Source organism: Neoarius graeffei, chromosome 15, assembly GCF_027579695.1.
Source record: "Neoarius graeffei isolate fNeoGra1 chromosome 15, fNeoGra1.pri, whole genome shotgun sequence".
NCBI classification, from domain to species: domain Eukaryota; kingdom Metazoa; phylum Chordata; class Actinopteri; order Siluriformes; family Ariidae; genus Neoarius; species Neoarius graeffei.
In genome coordinates, this window is record NC_083583.1 from 11,137,399 (window position 1) to 11,160,107 (window position 22,709).

Here is a 22,709-nt window from a genome sequence, read left to right on the forward strand (position 1 = left end):
GTTATGTAAATCATATGGTACTAACCCCCTAAAAAATCCATTTTAATTCCAGCTTGTAATGCAACTATCAGTGAATCAGTTGAGAACACCTTGACTACAAACATGGACACTTCAAACTACAACTCCCAAGTCTCACAGCGCCCTCTGTCTCCCGATTTTTGAACACAGCAGACACTCATTTCCTTAATCACCACTTTCCCCATTTCCGCTCTTTGTCTCACCTCTTCTAAGTTCTTTGCTGATCACCTTTCCCTCGCTAGTCTATGACCACGATTTCTGTCTCTTGATTTGGCTTCATTATCAGTTTGTTTCTCTACTTCTTCTGCCCATACCTCTGTAATTGCCTGCATTCTGCCAGGATACTTTGCCACCATGGATGTAGCAGAGGAAGCAAAACAGACTGTGCTCAATGCTCAGGGACATCTTCTAGGAGAACATCAGCAGATGCTAGTGGACCTCAACACCCGGATGCTGCAACTAGCTTCTGTGATGTTGCAGGCCCTCCTAGCGTGTCCTGAAGCTTCTCCTAGCCCTGCGCTGCAACTTCTGGCTCCAGAAAGACTGGTGACACGAATGCATATAAGGGCTTCCTGTTACAGTGCTCCATGTATTTTGCTACTTTGTCTGATGAACATAAAATTGCAACGTTCCTCTCTTTTCTCACGGGCAAAGCACTCCGATGGGCCAGTGCTGTTTGGAACCAAGGAGAGGAACAAACTAAGTCTTATGAGCAGTTTCTTGCCCAATTTAAGAGGGTCTTCAACCATGAACCTGAGGGAAGTGAGGTAGGAGAGAGTCTTCTCAGCATTTCAAGGTTCCCGGAGCGTGGCTGAATACGCCCTGGAATTCAGGATGCTGGCAGCAGCCAGTGGGTGGAATGATCCTGCTCTGAAGGCTGTTTTTTGTCAAGGCCTGCATCCAGAAATTCTCAGCGAGCTCACCTGCAAAGATGAACAGTGCACTTTGGACTCACTCATTGACCTAACCATTCACTTGGCTCATCTATTGACACACCGCCCCTCCATTCAGGAAAGCATTCAACCAGTTCAGTCATTTGACAGCAGTTTACCCATGGAAGTGTCACGTGCTCGACTGTCACAGTCTGAACGTCTCAGGAGGAAACAGGAGAGCTTATGCTTTTACTGCGGGAGTGCCGAACAACAACTCAGGCAGTGCACCCTCTGACCATGCCATACAGCAACCCCAGCAAGAACTGTGAGTCCAACACAAACTTTTAATTCCAAATCATTTAAGGTTCCTGTACTGTTAAGGTTGGCAGACGCCACACATATACTCTCTGCTTTTATCAACTCAGGAGCAGAGGGGAACTTTGTCAGCAACTCAGTTACCCAAAAGTTCAACCTGCCAACCACTCTTCTCCAAAGTGCACTCAGCATCTGAGCCCTAGATGGAGGACCCATCAGAGAGGGTCTCATCACTAGGCACACCGTGCCTCTTCACATTCAGGTTGGGGCATTGCACTCAGAATTCATCTCTGTGTCACCGCTACAGAGAACCATGACATTGTCCTTGGATACCCTTGGCTACAACTTCACGACCCCTTGATCTCCTGGCAAAATAAGGAAATCCTCCAGTGGTCGCCAGCCTGCTTCCACAGCTGCATAGATCGACCGCGAGTCAACATTTCTTCAACTTCGGTGGAAAGTCCTCAACCTGATTCCCTTGACAACGTCCCTGAGTGCTACCTGGACATCAAAGAAGTGTTTAGCAAGGGAAAAACATGTGGGTTACCACCTCATCGTCCTTACCACTGCACGATCGACTTGCTGCCAGGTATGTCACTGTTACGAGGCCTCATTTACCCGCTTTCCCAGAAGGAGCACGCAGCTATGGAGGAATATATCCAGGAGGCCCTCAAGCAAGGTTACATTCGACGTTTTAGATCTCCAGCCTCGGCAGGGTTCTTTTTTGTGGAGAAACGGGGTGGTGCCCTCCAGCCCTGCATTGATTACAGAGTCTCAAGTCTCAGTGAAGTATCCGTATTCACTTCCCTTGGTTCTGGCAGCTTTGGAGCAACTCCAATCAGCAAAAATCTTTTCGAAGCTCGACTTACGCAGCACTTATAATCTAATTAGAATCAAAAGGGGCAATGAGTGGAAAACCACCTTCAGCACTACTACCGGTCACTTTGAATGCCAGGTGATGCTGTATGGCCTTTCTTCAGTATCTAGCGTGTTCCAGTCTCTCATAAATGACGTTCTATGGGACATGCTAGGCAAATACGCCATTGCATTTATTGATGGTATCCTCATCTACTCTCCAGATAAAGCAACTCACCAGGATCACGTTCAAGCTGTTCTCACTCGCCTGCTCAAGAAACACCTGTACGTCAAAGCAGAGAAATGTGAATTCCATCAGAGACATCTCTCTTTCTTAGGCTATGTCATCAGCAATGAAGGGGTTAGCATGGACTCATACAAGGTTTCAGCAGTCACATCCTGGCCTACTCCCAAGTCCATCAAGGACCGCCAACATTTCCTAGGCTTCACTAATTTCTATCGCCACTTCATTAGGGGCTACAGTATGGTCGCCACGCTCTTAACTGCCTTGCTCAAGAAGGGTCCCAAGCAGCTTCAGTGGAACCCCACAGCAGAAGAAGCCTTCAAACATTTGAAGCAGGTTTTTACCTCTGCTCCGGTATTACAACATCCCGACCCGTCAAAACCTTTCATCCTTGAGGTAGATACATCAGATACTGGGGTAGATGCCATTTTATCTCAACATCTTGGGGAGAAATTGAGAATTCATCCTGTAGCCTTCTTTGCCAGGAAACTCTCATCTGCTGAAAGGAATTATGATGTGGGGAACAGAGAGTTACTCACCATAAAATTAGCCCTTGAAGAATGGCGTCACTGGTTAGAGGGAGCTACTTATCCATTTATCATCCTCACTGACCATAAGAACCTGGTGTATCTCAGAAAGTCAAAGAGATGAAACCCACGCCAGCTCAGGTGGGCACTCTTTTTCACACATTTTGATTTCACCATATCTTTCCGTCCTGGCTCCAAGAACACTAAGACTGATGCATTATCCCGAGTCTTTGCCATGCCTCATCAGGACACAGTCACACATTCCATTCTTCCTCAGCAGTGCTTTGTACAGTACAGTCTGTCACCGGGGACCTGGATAGGGAGATAAGGGATGCACAACATCTGACCCTACTCCACAGCCTCCCCCAGGACTTCTGTATGTACCTAAGCGTCTCCGAGAGAAACTCATGACCTGGGCTCATGCATCTTCCACCACTGGACACTCCATTCCAGTGCATACTCGGCTACCAACCACCTTTGTTCCCCTGGGACGACATGCTCAGCCAAGTACAATCTGTAGAAGATTGGTTTTCTTGCAGCCAGACAGTATGGGAAGAGGTCCACCAATGTCTTGTAACAGTCAGTGCCAGATATAAGGAATATGCAGATAAACATTGGGCAAACAATCCAAACTTTCCGCCAGGAGACAGAGTATGGATGGCAACTAGGAACCTAAGGGAACCTAACACTTGTAGAAAGCTACAGCCATGATACATCAAACCATTCAAAGTCCTTCATCGGATACATGAGGTCTCGTACCGTTTAGAACCCCCCCCCCCACAGCAGGTTAGCACCTACTTTTCACGTCTCCAGTCTAAAACCTGCCATCCCAAGGCCCCTTGCTGAGAATACATTGGTTCAGGAGCACCCAGCTCTCAACATCGAGGGAGAACCTGTCTATCAGGTAAATAAGATCCTCAACTCCAGATGAAGAGGAGGACAAATCGAGTACCTGGTAGATTGGGAGAGTTCCGGCCCTGAAGAACAGAGCTGGGTCGCCGCCAAAGACATCCTAGAGCCACTGCTCACACAAGAATTCCACACGCAACACCCTGACAAACCAGCACCCAGAGATAAGGGTCATCCCAAGAAGAATGCAGCTCCCAGAGGGAGCTCCTCGAGGGGGTTTCTGTCAGTGAATCAGTTGAAAACACCCTGACTACAAACATGGACACTTCAAACTACAACCAGAGCATTTTTTAACATAGTTACTGGGAGACCAAATGGTCTCCCAGTGGCCAGATTTGGTCTCCTAGTCAATGCCAAACCAGCTTCACTGGGCGACCAAATTTTAAACCAAGTTATGTCTTATTATTTGGTTCAATCAGTTGCAATTAATTAACCAAGTACCATGTAAGTATACATTTAACAAGGAAAACGAAGATCTATGTTATAAGATATACACACAAGATCATGTTGGTTAAGAAAAACAAAACTAAAATTTGGTTACTGAGATGGCTGATGTCAGAATCTGATGTCATTACTGTGTAACTTTGAGTGTCTTTGACATAACATTTGTGCTTGGTAATTGCTCTTGATAGCTGTGTAGTCACTGTAGTGTGTTTGTCTGTATGGTGATTGGTGAACCACTTTGCATCACAGAATATGCCACAGCGGTGCAGCCGCATGGACTCTGGGGCCTGTGATTGTATTGCCCAGACCAGTTGGTCTCCTAGTGGAAAATCCTTAAAAAATGCTCTGACTACAACTCCCAAGTCTCACAGCGCCCTCTGTCTCCTGAGTTTTGAACGCAGCTGACACTCATTTCCTTAATCACCGCTCTCCCCATTTAAGCCTTGTACACACACCACTTCAGTGCAAAGTATCGTTCTGCTCTTCCCAGTACATACTAAGCCTTATTTCTCTGACTACTTATTGTTCACTGACTCTTTTTCTGCCCTTTCTCATTTCATCTCTTTGTCTCGCCTCTTCTAAGTTCTTTGCTGATCATCTGACCCTTGCTAGTCTACGACCACGATTTCTGTTACTCGATTTGTCTTGATTATCAGTTTGTTTCTCCACTTATTCTGCCCATACATCTGTAAGTGCCTGCATTCTGGCAGCAACAAAACAGGACAAACACCAAGGGGATGAATACTGTTGTAAGACACTGTATACCGTACATGTCAAATAACATTACCACAGTAATTGCGATATAATGACGGTCATAAAAGTTACCATTGCCTCCATATTTATTGTAACAGGCTCCTAATGTCAAATGAACATTTCTCTTCTGTTTTTGTTTAAAATGTGAATAAATGTTGTCTTGTGAAGTCCCACGCATGACCTAACTCACTAATAATACAGGGAAGGTGAGAAAGCAAGCTCCCTCTGAGACACACAAAGCTAATCTCTGTGTCTTTCTCAATCTGCTGCTCATAACACACATGGACGAAGGCACTATCAACCCTCTTCCGCATACATAATCTCACAGACACCCATGATTGAGTGTTGCTGTGATCGATAGGGAAGGGAGAGTACACCATCCCTCCCACTGAGACAGCAAAGCCAATTGTGCTTTCTTGATTCTTTTACAGGGTGAGTCCTTTGATTTTTAGGAGTATTTAATCACATTTTATATGGACTGAAAGTAATGGCACCCTATAATAAGAAGGAAAATTGATTGTGTGGCTGTGGTTGCTGACACACTGCAATGACTAAACTGGATTTCTGAAAGCTTTAGTACGCATCACACTTAATAGGTGCGCTTTCAGTTTTTTTGGGTGTCGCTAATGATCCTTTTCCACTACCCTTTTTCAGTTCACTTCAGCTCACTTCAGCCCAACACGGCTCGCATTTCGACTACCTCAGAGCAGCACGACTGAGCTCACTTCAGCCTTACTCAGCACTCAAAACTCGCACGGTTTTGGAGTGAGGCTGAAGTGAGCCCAACCGAGCCGAGTGAGGCTAGGGGCGTGAGGAGACACTCCCCTGTGCACTGATTGGTGAGGAGGAGTGTCCTCACATGCCCACACACGCCCCGCGAGCACGCTGGGATCTTTAACCACCATCTGTAAACACCGTAAACCCGGAAGAAGAAGAATTACGACAAAGAAGAAGAAGAAGATCAGAAAACTAGCACCAAGACCAGCAACACTAACGACTCCATGTCCTCCATGTTTATTGTTTACTATCCGGGTCGTGAGACTACCGCTTAAAAGGTCACTGATGTCACTGTTTGCGCCGCCTAACGACATCACGTGACGTCCACCCACTTTCGCTAACTCCACCCAGTGTGTCCACCCACTTCCAGCCAGCATGGTTCAGCGCAGTTGTAGTCGAAATCCAACCCCAACAGCCCCACTCAGCTCGACTCAGCCCAACTCAGCACGGCACGGCTCAGCCCAACTCAGCCGCGTTGGTAGTGGAAAAGCCCCATAAATGTAACTAACACATGCAAATGCCAAAAACCCATTCTTTATGCTCAGCTTAATTACTGTACCTTTTCGGAAAATGACGCTGGCAAAATTTCCATGAGAATTTTCAGCGCTTGAGCGCATGGCTGTGAATGTGCTCTCTCCGGCGATCACCTTGGCCTGTTCATCCGTCAGGGTGAAGCTGAAGAAGGCTGCGATTTTCTTTACACCCTCAAACAGGTTCTAAGAAAGGTGTCAACAAAGAGTGCTCGTGAAGAAAAGCTTCTGTATTATTTACTGTAACAGGTGGCCAAATGAGAAGTTCATTATTATTTGTTTACACTCCTCCACCCTCACACCACTGAAAATGTTAGGAGGGAGGGGTGCACTTATTTTTAATTACAATTTATTTCCTTTCCAGAGAATAAATATTCAATCAGAAGAATATCTACTCTCAATCTGGTATACATATGGCAATTCATTTTAATCTGACAATATGCTAAAACAGAAGCATGGCCAATTTTATTTTATTTTTTACCTCAATTAGTTCCTCATATGTCACAATCAACACGTTTGGGTTGTCGATATTTTTCTCCCAGGCCAGGGCGTGGTCAAAATATGAACCCCAGCCCACTGTGTATGAAAATCAGGTTATTGTGAATCATTAGACAATGTGAGTTATCTCTGGAAAAAGTACATAAACATTATAATCAGCTCAGGAGCTCAGGTTCACTTTACCTTCACCAGACATGAAATCAGAGAAGAATTTGTCCCAGGACTTGGCACTGGGCAACACCGGGTTGTTGTTTGTGAAATGGTAATAAGAAACAAGAGTGTCTTTGGGGTTTCGAAACACCACCAACATCTGAAAACAAACATCATTTTCTGTTAAGATAAAGAAAACAGAATTGCCTGAGTCCCTAACTGAACTGAAGTGCTTGAATTACTTTATAAGTTTATTGATCTTTTACAAATCACCCTGCATTTAAAACTATGATTTTTAAACTGTTGAGTTCTAGTGCATGGCTGATTCAACACTGACGTAAAAACGTGTATTATAACAGTAATGGAGTCATGTGATCTGTCTCATGCTCCAAAGTGCTCACTGACCTTTGTTTTATTGGTCCTAAATGAAACAGGGATAGCTTCAGGGTGCAAATGAGTCATAAGCATCCGCCTTGATGACATCTGGGCTACAACCTGCAAAGACAAACATTGAAAAAAGAAAAGTGTCATACAATTTGGCACAGCTTTATTCCTGAAAAGACAGAAAAAATCGTAAGGCTGCTTCCCCTCTTGGCACCAGCACACGGTTTAAATATTAAATGCATGTTAGTCCTGTGGGAAGTGACTGAAATGCAGAGGTTTGCAGCTGCACATCCAAACTTGAAAGACGTTCAGCTGAGTGAGGTCAAGCAGAGGGTTTTTTTTTGGACTAATCAAGCAAGAAAACCTCATCTCATTCTCATTATCTGTAGCTGCTTTATCCTGTTCTACAGGGTCGCAGGCAAGCTGGAGCCTATCCCAGCTGACTACGGGCGAAAGGCGGGGTACACCCTGTACACCCTGGATGTTGGTGGGTTTCCTCACATGAACTGCTCGCTTCAGGTCCTTCCACAACATTTTGATTGGATTAAGGTCAGGACTTTGACTTGGTCATTCTAAAACATTAACTTTATTCTTTTTTAACCATTCTTTGGTAAAACGACTTGTGTGCTTAGGGTCGTTGTCTTGCTGCATGACCCACCTTCTCTTGAGATTCAGTTCATGGACAGATGTCCTGACGTTTTCCTTTAGAATTTGCTGGTGTAATTCAGAATTCATTGTTTCATCAATGATGGCAAGCCGTCCTGGCCCAGATGCAGCAAAACAGGCCCAAACCATGATGATACCACCACCATGTTTCACAGATGGGATAAGGTTCTTGAATGCAGAATGCAGTGTTTTCCTTTCTCCAAACGTAACGCTTCTCATTTAAACCAAAAAGTTCTATTTTGGTCTCATCCGTCCATGAAACATTTTTCCAATAGCCTTCTGGCTTGTCCACGTGATCTTTAGCAAACTGCAGATGAGCAGCAATGTTCTTTTTGGAGAGCAGTGGCTTTCTCCTTGCAACCCTGCTGTGCACACTTGTTGTTCAGTGTTCTCCTGATGGTGGACTCATGAACATTAGCATTAGCCAATGTGAGAGAAGCCTCCAGTTGCTCAGAAGTTACCCTGGAGTCCTTTGTGACCTTGCCAACTATTACACGCCTTGCTCTTGGAGTGATCTTTGTTGGTCAACCATTTCTGGGGAGGGTAACAATGGTCTTGAATTTCCTCCATTTGTACACAATCTGTCTGTGGATTGGTGGAGTCCAAACTCTTTAGAGATGGTTTTGTAACCTTTTCCAGCCTGATGAGTATCAGCAACACTTTTTCTGAGGTCTTCAGAAATCTCCTTTGTTCGTGCCATGATACACTTCCACAAACATGTGTTGTGAAGATCAGACTTTGATAGATCCCTGTTCTTTAAATAAAACAGGGTGCCCACTCACACCTGATTGTCATCCCATTGATTGAAAACACCTGACTCTAATTTCACCTTCAAATTAACTGCTAATCCTAGAGGTTCACATACTTTTGCCACTCACAGATATGTAATATTGGATCATTTTCCTCAATAAATAAATGAGCAAGTATAATATTTTTGTCTCATTTGTTTAACTGGGTTCTCTTTATCTACTTTTAGGACTTGTGTGAAAATCTGATGATGTTTTAGGTCATATTTATGCAGAAATATAGAAAATTCTAAAGGGTTCACAAACTTTCAAGCACCACTGTACATACACATTCCTTTCAGGTGTTCAACATGTCTTTCTCTTTCAAAATCTTCCGTATTTAATGATGCAAACCAGGTGGCCATGTTTGTTTACAAATTGTCACAGTTGCTCGCTAGCATGGAAGTTTTAGGTCTCGGGCATTTAACGTCATGTTGTCTTGACAACCATGTGATACCGTAAACCATATTCAACGCTCATTCTCCATTGGGTAGAGTGACGTAATACACGTAGGATAAGCAATATGCTAACAATATTGCATGCTATCAAACCAAATGAATGAAACCCGCCAGAAGGGAACAGAACACATGTTTTGATTCCATCAAAACAGTGTCCTGTGTGTATAATAATTCCTGATCTTTCAATCCGATGATGTCACTCCTACTGTTTTCACGTTGACTAGACGTTCATTGTTAAAATGTCAAATCAGTTCATCTCATCTCATCTCATTATCTCTAGCCGCTTTATCCTTCTACAGGGTCGCAGGCAAGCTGGAGCCTATCCCAGCTGACTATGGGCGAAAGGCGGGGTACACCCTGGACAAGTCGCCAGGTCATCACAGGGCTGACACATAGACACAGACAACCATTCACACTCACATTCACACCTACGCTCAATTTAGAGTCACCAGTTAACCTAACCTGCATGTCTTTGGACTGTGGGGGAAACCGGAGCACCCGGAGGAAACCCACGCGGACACGGGGAGAACATGCAAACTCCACACAGAAAGGCCCTCGCCGGCCCCGGGGCTCGAACCCAGGACCTTCTTGCTGTGAGGCGACAGCGCTAACCACTACACCACCGTGCCGCCCGTCAAATCAGTTCAAAATTAAAATTCTTTTGATTAACTTGCATCCTTTTGTAGATGTGTCCATATAATGTAAAGAACATTACATGATGGTGCAAAGATATGAAGTTTATCTTCTTGTGTTAAAAATATTTTCACTTGTTCACTTTGCTCACTCGTGATATATACTGTACAATCACCACTTGAAGATAAACTTCATATCTTCACACAGCCATGCAATATCCTCTATATATTTCATTTGTATTAAATCCAATAAATAAATCCAATAGAAAGAGCAAATTAGTGCCCAGATTGACAAAAAGCATTGTGAAAATGTCAAAAGAGCATTCAATGTGATGCTCTTGCTACCATTTTAAGGAGATCTGTGCTACCATGCTTTTGGGAAACTTAAGCTAGGCTTGATAGGTAGCTGATATTAGCTAGGATTGGTAAGAGGGTTGTTATATGGTTACAGTGTGGACAAAAGGTGCTCAAAAAAAAGTGAGAAAGCAGACAAATATCAGTTTGCCCAACGCTATATACTAATTGAGGACAACACAAAATCTTTCAGTCTATAAGGGATGTTTTGTCCCATCCCCTTAACCTCAGAAGGTGTTGAGGTTTCTAGAACAATACAGACCTTCTGTGCATCTGGAGGGTGGAACTCGAGCAGCAGGGGTATTTGAGGGAGAGTGTATCCACATGTAGTCATAATTTTCCTCAGCACTCCCACCATCCAGTTACAACCTGGGACACAATCAGAGCTCAGAGATTAGGGGAGAGCAGGGAGACTTGGGACGTGGAGACTTGAGACAGTTTCATTGTGTCCAAAATTGCTCCCTACTCACTATATAGGGCACTGTATAGTGAGGACACCACTTTGTAGCGCTGTCCGAAACCTTAGTGAGGATTATTTATACCCTATATATCATATACACTCAAAGTATCCCACAACGCATTACGCAAAGTAGTGTACAATCGATGGTCACTAACCAAGCACTACATCGCATCATGCATTGCAGTCGCACTTAAAGAAATCAAATTAAAAGTCTCAAATTTGATTTAATATAAGCCAGCGGCAAAGAAGAAAGTATTTAGCCTTGATTAAAAAAAACTGAAAGATGCAGGTACTTTGTATTTATTAATGTAGGAAATACCTCATCTCATTCTCATTATCTCTAGCCGCTTTATCCTGTTCTACAGGGCCGCAGGCAAGCTGGAGCCTATCCCAGCTGACTACGGGCGAAAGGCAGGGTACACCCTGGACAAGTCGCCAGGTCATCACAGGGCTGACACATAGACACAGACAACCATTCACACTCACACCTACGGTCAATTTAGAGTCACCAGTTAACCTAACCTGCATGTCTTTGGACTGTGGGGGAAACCGGAGCACCCGGAGGAAACCCACGCGGACACGGGGAGAACATGCAAACTCCACACAGAAAGGCCCTTGCCGGCCCCGGGGCTCGAACCCAGGACCTTCTTGCTGTGAGGCGACAGCGCTAACCACTACACCACCGTGCCGCCTAAGCAGCAACTGTTAAATGAAATTATGAGATTCAAGATGTTAACATTGTCCTCCTGGCCTGCAGGCAATCCCTGGTGGGGTCAACAATGAAAAAACAAAAAACAATTAGCTACAGCGTTTTTTCAAAAACCGAGCAATGTTGACCAGGTAGGCCTTTGTCTACCAATGTTCATTCAGTTAGAAAACTCACAATTCGAATGTATATTGAAGCTTCAGTACACACACACATATATATATATATATATATATATATATATATATATATATATATATATTGCTGACAGCTCAGTCCCCCCCAGTTCAAAAATCCTATCTGCGCCCCTGTTGGGACCGGGACTAAGTATGCACTGGCTTATGTAACCCCAGTGGCTGGGTATTTTACCGAATTTGGATGTCTTTGTATGTCTCAGAAAAGATGAATTTTACAGATTCAGAGCTTCATTTGCAAACAAAATTGAAAACCTCTACTGATGGACTTTAACAGCTCATCATCATCATCATCGTTTTTCCCCTTAAGGCGTCGGCGACAGCCATGGGGCGCTACTGCTGGAAATGAGCATCCAGCATTTGCAAGAAGTCTGTCTTGCTCATCATCCATTTCCTAGCTTGGTGTATGTCAACATCAAGTTCCTTTTCCACTCTATTCCATATCCTCTTAGGGGTTAGAACGTCGAACAGCACCTGCTTCTGGATAGCACTATTATAGCTGTGCCTAGAATTTAAGGGAATTTGGACTAAACAAAGTTTTATTGTTCTTTTCGCATAACAGGGAAATGTGTTAATTCTTGTTTGACGTAATCATGTGAGAAAGTAAGTACAGAACATTAACCAAAGCTCGTGATTTGTATCTGCATGATTTGAGGTGTTGTGCTGCTGTCAAGGGATTGGCCATTTAGAGAACTGCATAAAACAGCAGGTGTATGTATGGGTGTTCCTAATAAAGAGGCCAGTGAGTGTATATTGATATACAATTAAGTACAACCCCAAATCAGAAAAATTGGGATGGTATGTTGAAATTGAAATTAAAACTGAAGACAATTTGTAAAGACTCTTTGACCTGTATTACACTCAAAACAATACAACAGTGTCAGAGTGCAGGCACTTATGGATGCAGGCGCAGGGGAGAGCAGAAGAAGCAAACTGTAGACGAAGCCAAATCAGTAGACGAGAATCGTGGTCAGAGAAACGGGCTGAAGTCGGTCGATCGGCAAACAGAATAACGAAGGCAAGACTAGGAGACAAGGTTGAGGAAACCATAAACAAAGGTCAATAGCAAAAAGGCAGGCAGGCAGAAAGTAAATGGCTTGGTAACAGGAGATAAACACTGAACAATACTTCGTGCTGACTGGGAGTGACAGTGGTGTTTAAATAGGGAAGCTGATTACAGAGGACATGAGTGACAGGTGTAATTAATAAGCTGGAGACAGAGGGCACTGTGGTTCTTGGAAAGTGTAGTTCATGGTGGCCATGTTTGGAGGCTGTTTTGAGCTTGTGCTCTCAGTGCTGTTACTGACCGAAACCTCCTGAGGAGCTCCCTCTGGGAGGTATATTCTTTCTTGGATGCCCTCTGCCTCTTGGTGCAGGCTTGCTGGGGTGCTGGCGGTGGAATTCCTGTATCAGGAGCGGGTCCAAAATGTCCTTCGAGCATACCCAACTTTGCTTCTTGGGTCCATAGCCTTCCCAATCTACCAGGTACTCTAGTTGTCCTTGTCTACATCTGGAGTTCAGGATTTTGTTTACCTGGTAGATGGGTTCCCTCTCTATGTTGGGGTCTTGGGTGGGAGTGGGAGATGCATGAGCCCAAGTAATGAGCCTGCCTCTGAGGTTGTGTGGGATGTACAGGAGACTGGGGGGAGGCAGTTTTCTGGAGGTGTCTGAGGTTGTGATTCTTTCATTTCTTTGTCCAAATCCCATGTGATAGGTAAAAGGTAAAAGGGAGCTGGTTTTGTTTTACAATATCACAAAGGTCGACCCTGTGCCAAAGGTTACAAAAGTTTATCAAATCTCTTTCTGTTCTTTGACAGCTCCTCCTGTACCCTCAGGCAACTCATGCAGGTTTGTCATGTTCCAAAGACACAACATAAGCACACACAAAAGGTAATGCACATGCATGACACACAATCTCATCTCATTATCTCTAGCCGCATTATCCTGTTCTACAGGGTCGCAGGCAAGCTGGAGCCTATCCCAGCTGACTACGGGCGAAAGGCGGGGTACACCCTGGATAAGTCGCCAGGTCATCACAGGGCTGACACATAGACACAGACAACCATTCACACTCACATTCACACCTACGGTCAATTTAGAGTCACCAGTTAACCTAACCTGCATGTCTTTGGACTGTGGGGGAAACCGGAGCACCCGGAGGAAACCCATGCGGACACGGGGAGAACATGCAAACTCTGCACAGAAAGGCCCTCACCGGCCACAGGGCTCGAACCCGGACCTTCTTGCTATGAGGCGACAGCGCTAACCACTACACCACCATGCCACCCGCAAAAATACATGCATGTATTTATTATTTTGAAAACCCACCAGCCGACTGATCTGGCATGTTTTAATTCTCCGACAGTAATGACATAAATACCAGCGTGAAGGACTAGTGTCCGAAAGTGGTTTTTTTTTTTTTCATTTTACCAATGAGCTCGCTATATAGTCCTCTATATAGTAATTCCTATATAGGGAGTAGGGAGTAGTGAACGAGTGAGGGATTTCGGACACAGGGTTTGTATTCCCATAAATTAATTTCAGCCAGTCAGGTTTTAGATGACACGAGAAGTTAGATGTTTCCCTTTAGAGTAACTGACTTCCTTTGGAGCCACGAAGTTGGACACTGCAGTAAGGTTCGTGCAGTTCAATATTTTATCAACCAAAACTTGGATTTTCTACTTCACCTCCACCTCTATTCTATGGTGTAACTTACACTGGAGAATTGGGGATTTGTTAGTAATTAAAGTATGTAGCCTTGAGTTACCAGATATAATATTATTTATTAAACTTAAATTCTGGGGAAAAACATCCTTCCAAGATCTGTAGCCGCTTTATCCTGTTCTACAGGGTCGCAGGCAAGCTGGAGCCTATCCCAGCTGACTACGGGCGAAAGGCGGGGTACACCCTGGACAAGTCGCCAGGTCATCACAGGGCTGACACATAGACACAGACAACCATTCACACTCACATTCACACCTACGCTCAATTTAGAGTCACCAGTTAACCTAACCTTTTTTTTTTTTTCAGTTAACCTAACCTGCATGTCTTTGGACTGTGGGGGAAACCGGAGCACCCGGAGGAAACCCACGCGGACACGGGGAGAACATGTAAACTGAGGCAACAGCGCTAACCATAACACCACCGTGCAGCCCCAGAAAAACATTTAAGGATTTTTTTTTTTCAAAATGGTCAGTTGGGGAGAGTTGGGACAGTTCATCATGTTACATTTTTTTTTCCCTTGTGGTTTACAAATATAAAATTGTTTAAAAATGTGGGCGTGTCCCTGCATGAGGATTAAACTTACTTCATTCCTTCTTGAGAAAGGAACTGTTTTGTCTTGTCAGGTTTTGGGTAAACTGACATTTTTCTATCGCTGTACCACCACTGTGTTCATACAGTTCATATGGGACAAGTTTTGATAAAAAAATAATAAAAATGAAACATGTAGGATTAAGCTAGGTATTTTATTCCTGTTCCATGTCTCCCCTTGATGTCTCATGTCTCACTGTTAAAAATAATGACAGAACAAGTGAAGCCTGAAGGCCAGTATATGTGACAAACTGAGAAACTAATGTTGTGGTCAGAAGGTGTAGTAAATACTCTCGAATGCAATATGAATGTGACACAACCTGCAAAGAATTTCACAAAATTTACAGAAATGGAAAACTTGCCCCAAGTCTCCCTGATCGCCTCTACTGTCTGCGGTTGTGTTAAATCTGTCATTTTCATTTTTGTGTGTACATGAAAAATAAACAGTGATTAAGCAGCGGTGACACAAAGCGCGCACACACACACACACACACACACACACACAGAAATTCTTTTCACCTAATTGCAAAACCTGGTTTAGTATTGATAACACTGATTCACACTGGAATCAGGAACTCTAAACCAAAGATCTGGCATTGATATGTATTGTGTAATTTGGTCCTCATCATAAACCTTTTCCTGACATTCCAGTACTGAATGAGACTGAGAAGAAAGCAAAAAAAAAAAATCAACAGCTAAGATTTATTTTATCAAATATCAGGTCTTAGTCACCACATTTGGGATATGCCACCAGCGTGACGTCATCCTCCCTGGCCTCCAGGTCCTTCAAGGCATCCAGGTTCTCCGGTGGGCTCATGATCGTGGAGTAGAGGATCCCATTTCTTTTGTAAAGCTTCTCCTCATCCTTCATATTCATGCCCTGCTCCATCTTGGATCTTAGATTTGCTTCAGAAACCTGACCAGACATCTTGTCCATGCTACTGCTGGCTGTAGAGCGGTATGAGAAACTGTGTGTGTGTGTAGGAAGGTCTCATGTGAGAAAGAGTTGTTTGCGTATCAGGTTACCTGTTGTTTGCGTAACAGGTTACCTGTTCATAAATCTTTGACCTACTATGATTACATGGCTTTAAAAGCTGATTGTAGAGCTCTCTGAGGTGTGGGTGGAGCACAGAGGACGGCAGGACAAAGCTTCAGGTACGAATAGGCCTTTATTGCCAGACTTTTCAGTATAACAACACAGCTTTATTCTGGTAAACACACACACACATGCTGTGTTCTTGTCTCGGGAAGAGCTCTCCTCTGCTCTCCCTCTGCCTCCTTAAATAGGGTGCGGTTACTGGGAAGACACACAAACACAGGTTAATTACCGTCAGGTGTAGTGATTCTGCCACTCACCTTCCCTGGCTCCACCCTCCTGTCACAGACCGGCGCTTGACCACGCCCCCGCTGCCACACTGATAAAACTTTATAAGAATGCCAGAAGAAGAAGAAGTTTGACATTAAAAGTTGCCTTATGCTTTTACTATATATGAGTAAATAGTGTTTTTTTTCCTTCTCACTGACGCCTGTATGACCACATTCAAAAAATTATGCTTTCTTCCTCACATCTACCCACGCATTCTCACACAACTCACTAATTCAGGAAATAGTGTGTAATCATCTCTACTACAGTGGGTTTTTTTTGTTGTTTTTTTTTAATGGCTCATTGCTATGCCATATGATCATAACAAGAATTTAATCTAGATATGGGCATGTCTTTTGGTGGATGGGTCATTCTAGAATTCGGGGCACATTTCGCTTCTCCAAGATAAACCTTTTGTTATTTTCCACAAAATAAATCTTTATTGAATCAGTTTTGAACAACAATGCAAATTATGACAAACTTTCAGCAGTAGCAATGCTTGATGTACATTTTAATCCCAATTTGTCCATAAAACATTAACTAAATGACTCCCACCTTTCGCCCCACATTATTGACTGACTTCGACTCCTGATTCATACAATCAACTCAAATAAACAGGAAGTGATTCAGTCTAACAATCTGTTTTTTAGGGCTCATTCTATTAACTGTTATAAAATCAGTTGCAGGGCGGCACGGTGGTGTAGTGGTTAGCGCTGTCGCCTCACAGCAAGAAGGTCCTGGGTTCGAGCCCTGTGGCCGGTGAGGGCCTTTCTGTGCGGAGTTTGCATGTTCTCCCCGTGTCCGCGTGGGTTTCCTCCAGGTGCTCCGGTTTCCCCCACAGTCCAAAGACATGCAGGTTAGGTTAACTGGTGACTCTAAATTGACCGTACTGGTAGGTGTGAATGTGAGTGTGAATGGTTGTCTGTGTCTATGTGTCAGCCCTTTGATGACCTGGCGACTTGTCCAGGGTGTACCCCACCTTTCGCCCGTAGTCAGCTGGGATAGGCTCCAGCTTGCCTGTGACCCTGTAGAAGGATAAAGCAGCTAGAGATAATGAGAATGAGATGAGAAAATCAGTTGCATATAAGGTCTATTTTCTGTATTATACTATTCAAAAAAATTAGGGGATATTGGATTTACAAGTAGAATGAAATGCAGATCATGAGGTCAGGAAGGAAACAAATGACAGAAAAACATTAAGGAAACATTTGTCAATTTATTCGAAACCCTGTGTACAGTCAGTAAAGGACAGATTCTCCAGAATAAGGGTCAACACAAACACAGGGTCACACAGCAAATTTACCACCATTTTGAAACCAAGTCAGTAGCAGGTAAAACCCCCTCGGTTGGCTAGACAAGCTCGAATTCGGCATGGCATACTCCTAACGAGACATCCCAGGTCATTTTGGGGAATGTTATTCCATTCCTGTTGCAATGCTGCAGCAAGTTCTTGGACATTGGCAGGAGGTTGTTGACGTTGGCGTAGCCGCTGTCCAAGCATGTCCCAGACATGATCGATGGGGGAAAGGTCCGGACTGAGTGCTGGCCATGGTAATCTGGTGATATTCTGCTGCTGGAGGTAATCTGTAATGATCCTGGCCCTATGACATCTGGCATTGTCATCTTGGAAAATGAAACGGCATCCATAACGACGTGCAAATGGCACAACATGGGGTGCCAAGATGTTGTCCCGGTAGTACTGCCCTGTGACACGTCCAGGAACAACATGCAAGTCTGTTCTGCCGGCAGCAGTGATGCCTCCCCACACCATTACAGAGCCACCCCCATACGGATCATGTCTAATGACGTTAACGTCATGGAAACGTTCGTTATGTCGGCACCAAACCCTCCTGCATCTGTCCAGGAAGTCCACAGTGAACCTCGACTCATCTGAGAACATTACGTGGTTCCATCGGCGATTATCCCAGCGTTGATGATGACGACACCATTGGAGTCTGGCCCTAATGTGACGATCCCTCAAACAGGGAATGACACGAGGACGTCGGGCGTGTAAGTGAAATCTGTGCAGTCGATTCCTGATGGTCTGGCCACTCACTACCAAGCCAGTATCCCTTCAAAGTTGAGACCTTATCTGATTTGCTGTTACCATACGATTTCTCAAGGCAATAGTGCGGATGAATCTGTCCTGAGCCTGAGTTGTTGCCCTTGGTCGACCGGATCGTGGTCTATCCTGAACAGACCCTGTAGCACGATGTCTGGACCATAATCTGCTGATGACAGACTGGGAAACATTCAATGCTCTTGCCACAATAACCTGTCTTGTGCCAACCTGTAGCATGCCAAGGGCACGTAACCTCTCATCCTGTGTTAGATGGCGCATGGTCTCTGTTTAATTAACGACTTCAACCACTGATAATCTGATGCTTTCTCTTCAAAATCTTCCTTTGGAGTGGCTCTAACCTTCCAATTCAGAGTCATGCAAATTTGTGGCATGACCCCCTTGATCATCAGTAGCATCCCGTGCTGATCATGAGAGTGTCATTGATGTGTTTGGGTGATGAATTTCTTTGGAAATGCTTCCTCAGTAAGGAACTATACAACATGCTTTCGTATCCCTTTGTATATGTGAAAATTTGGATCTCAAAATAAAATATCCCCTACTTTTTTTGAATAGTATATGTAAAATTTCAGCAATAAAAAAACTTTGTATCTGTCCCAATGTTCTTGTCAACTCTGTTATTAAACTGCATAAAATCCACAAAGACTTTTAATAATATGCATGACAGCTGCACCGAGTGATGTCACTTCCTCTGGCAGGAAACTTCAGAAAGGCAGTGAGGGAGAGAGTGCTATGTTTCTTCTCTCATTAATTTGAACAAAATGTTGAGGATACACCAACAGTAGATTAATCATTCATCAAAGCTGTTATTGTGATATTGGAGTGAATCTCTCACTCATGTTTTAAAAAAACAATAATATGTTTAAAATCCATGAAAATTCTGTTTTTATACCTGCCATGTGGTAGCTAGTTTGAGGTTAGCATGTGGCATTAAGACACAAAATAGTGGAAAAATGTCAACTCTGTTATCATCTGTTCTGTTCATGGATTGCCCAGTTTAACGATAACAGAGTTGACTAACAGAGCCAACACTTGAAATGTACAATTATAGAATGGGCTATATGTGATTACCAGCATTGCATTATAGTCTGTCTAGTAATGCACTTAAAGTTTAAACAGTGGTGTAGAAGATGAAAGGGAGCTGGTTTGGATTACAAAATGACCAAGTTTGACTCTGTGCCAGAGGTTACAGAAGTTTATCTTATTGCTTTCTGTTCCTTGACTTCTTCTCTTTTTCTGATTAAAATTGAGTGATACCGTATGTTAAATATTAAGTTATTACTGAAAAACTATTGATTAAAAAAACAAAGACACTGAGAAATGGTCCTATAAGCATCTTTACCAATATAAAAGATTACCAGGACTACAAAAATGCAGAAAAATAGGCTTTACTTATCCAAATGCACCTGTTGGTTCAAAAGTTAAAGTGCATAGAACCTCACAGCACAACATGAAGTTACCTTAAAATATAATATAAATGCCTCAGCTTTCATGTAAGAAAAAAAACTATTAATACTAGTACTGTGTGCAGGCAGTCTCTCCTGAAGACTAAATTAAACAATAATTATAAACTAATAAAATAAATGGCTCAGGCTTCATAGAAGAAGAAAAAAAACAATTTGAACAGAATCTCACAGTATGATGCTGAAGCTGCCTAAACAATGGAAAATAAAATACCATTTTGGCAAAAACGTTGGCATCCATAAAAATAATGTAAAGTGCACACAGACCTTCACTGTAAACATAACACACTTTCAGTAACAGAATTTAAGCCTACATAAACACTGACTCGCACATGCAGTGTTGCCAGATACTGCTGACGTTTTCCAGCCCAACATTATGTTCAAAGCCCGCCAAAATGCACTTAAAACCGCCCAATAGGGCGGGAACCACCCAATCTGGCAAAACTGCGCATATGCTGCTTCTCTTGAACGTATACACGGAAGTAAGGCGGAAGGTAGTTTGTCGACGTCACCTCAAGACGATGCCAATGATTGGTCAAATTTGCGGGAAAGTTGCGGTGATTGGATATAATTGCAACACCGCCCTGAATTCGCGGGGATTGCATTGAAGTTGCAAATCGCAACATCGTGAAATCCTGGAGGGTCTGTGTAGTGGTTAGCGCTGTTGCCTCGCAGCACGAAGGTCTGGGTTCGAGCCCCGTGGCCGGCGAGGGCCTTTCTGTGTGGAGTTTGCATGTTCTCCCCGTGTCCACGTGGGTTTCCTTCGGGTGCTCCGGTTTCCCCCACAGTCCAAAGACATGCAGGTTAGGTTAACTGGTGACTCTAAATTGACTGTAGGTGTGAAATGTGAGTGTGAATGGTTGTCTGTGTCTATGTGTCAGCCCTGTGATGACCTGGCGACTTGTCCAGGGTGTACCCTGCCTTTCGCCCGTGGTCAGCTGGGATAGGCTCCAGCTTGCCTGCGACCCTGTAGAACAGGATAAAGCGGCTAGAGATAATGAGATGAGATGACCAAACAGTGTTTATTTTTGCTAGTGAAATAGATCCCAAAGAAGCTACACTCACTTTACAGTGTCTTACAAAAGTATTCCTCCCCCTTGGTGTTTGTCCTGTTTTGTTGCATTACAACCTGGAATTAAAATGGATTTTTGGAGGGTTAGCACCATTTGATTTACACAACATGCCTACCACTTTAAAGGTGCAATTTTTTTTTTTATTGTTACACAATAATTAAGATGAAAAAACAGAAATCTGGAGTGTGCATAGGTATTCACCCCCTTTCGTATGAAACCCCTAAATAAGACCTGGTCCAACCAATTCACTTCATAAGTCACATAATTAGTTGATTAAGATCCATCTGTGTGCAATCAAAGTGTCACATGATGTCTGTATAAATCAACCTGTTCTGGAAGGACCCTGACTCTGCAACTCGACTAAGCAAACAACATGAAAACCAAGGAGCCTCCAAACAGGCCAGAGACAAAGTTGTGGAGAAGTATAGATCAGGGTTGGGATATAAAAAATATCCCAAACTTTGAATATCCCATGGAGCACCATTAAATCCATTATAGCAAAATAGAAAGAATATGACACCACTACAAACCTGACAAGAGAAGACCACCCACCAAAACTCACAGACCTGGCAAGGAGGGCATTAATCAGAGATGCAACAAAGACACTAAAGATAACAAAAAAAAGGTCATTGCTTAAAAAAACATGTTTGGAGTCTGCCTAATAGCATGTGTCAGACTCCCCAAACACATGGACCAAGATTCTCTGGTCAAATGAGACTAAAATTAAACATTTTGGGCATCATGGGAAACGCCATGTGTGGCGCAAACCCAACACCCTGAGAACACCATTCCTCCAGTGAAGCATGGTGGTGGCAGCAGCATGCTGTGGGGGTATTGTTCATGTGCAGGGACAGGAAAGCTGGTCAGGACTGAATGAAAGATGGATGGCACTAAATACAGGGCAATTCTGGAGGAGAACCTGTTTGAGTCAGTTAGAGGATTGAGACTGGGATGAAGGTTCTCATTACAGCAGGACAATGACTCTAAACATACTACTAAACCAGTGGCGGCTGGTAGTCTTTCAAACAGGGGAGGCTGGTCGGTTACGATATTTCCAGATTTTAAAAGAAAAAACATCAATTTTGCCCATACTCTTGCCTCTGATCTGGCTGATTGTTGGCAGGGTCACAAACTGTGAAATAACAGGTTCTTTTGGCCCATTAGCCTACTGTCCAATATACATGATGGTGGTGTTGGGGGGGAGGGGTATATTTTAACATTTTATATTTTAAAATTGTGGCATGTTTAAAAATTGATCATTATTGAAAGCAGCTCTTTGTCAGGAACCTCAGCAGTAGAGCTGGGTGCCACACATTTCATTCAATGACACTTTCCCTATATTTTACTTATTTTGACTGAGAAATGTTTTATTGACAATTTTGATAACCCTTCACTTTTAATCCAGGTCTGTAGTGTGAAAAGTTCTCGGCTGTGTTTTTGTTTAGAAATGTTTTCCAAATTGTAGCTGTGTTTAATTCATATCCAGAAAAATATATATTCCAATATAATATACTCAGCATAAACACTTTAAATAGATTCTATATTTTTGGTCCATCCATGACATATTACTAAAGTAGCCTATTTACTGTTGTTGATGTGGGTCACTTGCTGTTAGCCAATTCACTTTCTCATACCAGGAGAGCTGAAAGGAACGAGTATTATTCCCTACCTTTTTCACCAAGTCAATTTGAGGCGTTGGTCTACCCTGCTCTTTAATTTTAATTTTTTCCTCGAAAGGAAGACTGGCAAATGGCTTCGCCAAAATTAAATCAGCAATGCTTGGCATCCGTGCGCAGCTTTCTTGCTAGCTGACTAGCCCCCTCAAGTTCAAGTTCAGTCACTCAAATAAACGAAATTTCTGGAACTAAGATAGCAAACTTGACAACA

At 43.4% G+C, this 22,709-nt stretch overlaps 1 protein-coding gene across 1 annotated transcript in view; it reads right to left on the bottom strand.

Annotated features, from left to right (window-relative positions):
• LOC132899159 (sulfotransferase 6B1-like) overlaps positions 1 to 15,777 on the bottom strand; it is a 28,285-nt gene extending 12,508 nt beyond the window's left edge. The window contains exons 1-6 of the mRNA XM_060940850.1: positions 15,576 to 15,777; positions 10,434 to 10,540; positions 7,298 to 7,387; positions 6,926 to 7,052; positions 6,726 to 6,820; positions 6,274 to 6,430 (exon numbers count right to left, since the gene is read on the bottom strand). Coding sequence (XP_060796833.1) covers positions 6,274 to 6,430; positions 6,726 to 6,820; positions 6,926 to 7,052; positions 7,298 to 7,387; positions 10,434 to 10,540; positions 15,576 to 15,771 — 772 coding nt within the window. The 5' untranslated portion in view covers positions 15,772 to 15,777. The remainder of the gene's footprint in view (positions 1 to 6,273; positions 6,431 to 6,725; positions 6,821 to 6,925; positions 7,053 to 7,297; positions 7,388 to 10,433; positions 10,541 to 15,575) is intronic.
• Positions 15,778 to 22,709: the final 6,932 nt, after the last annotated feature.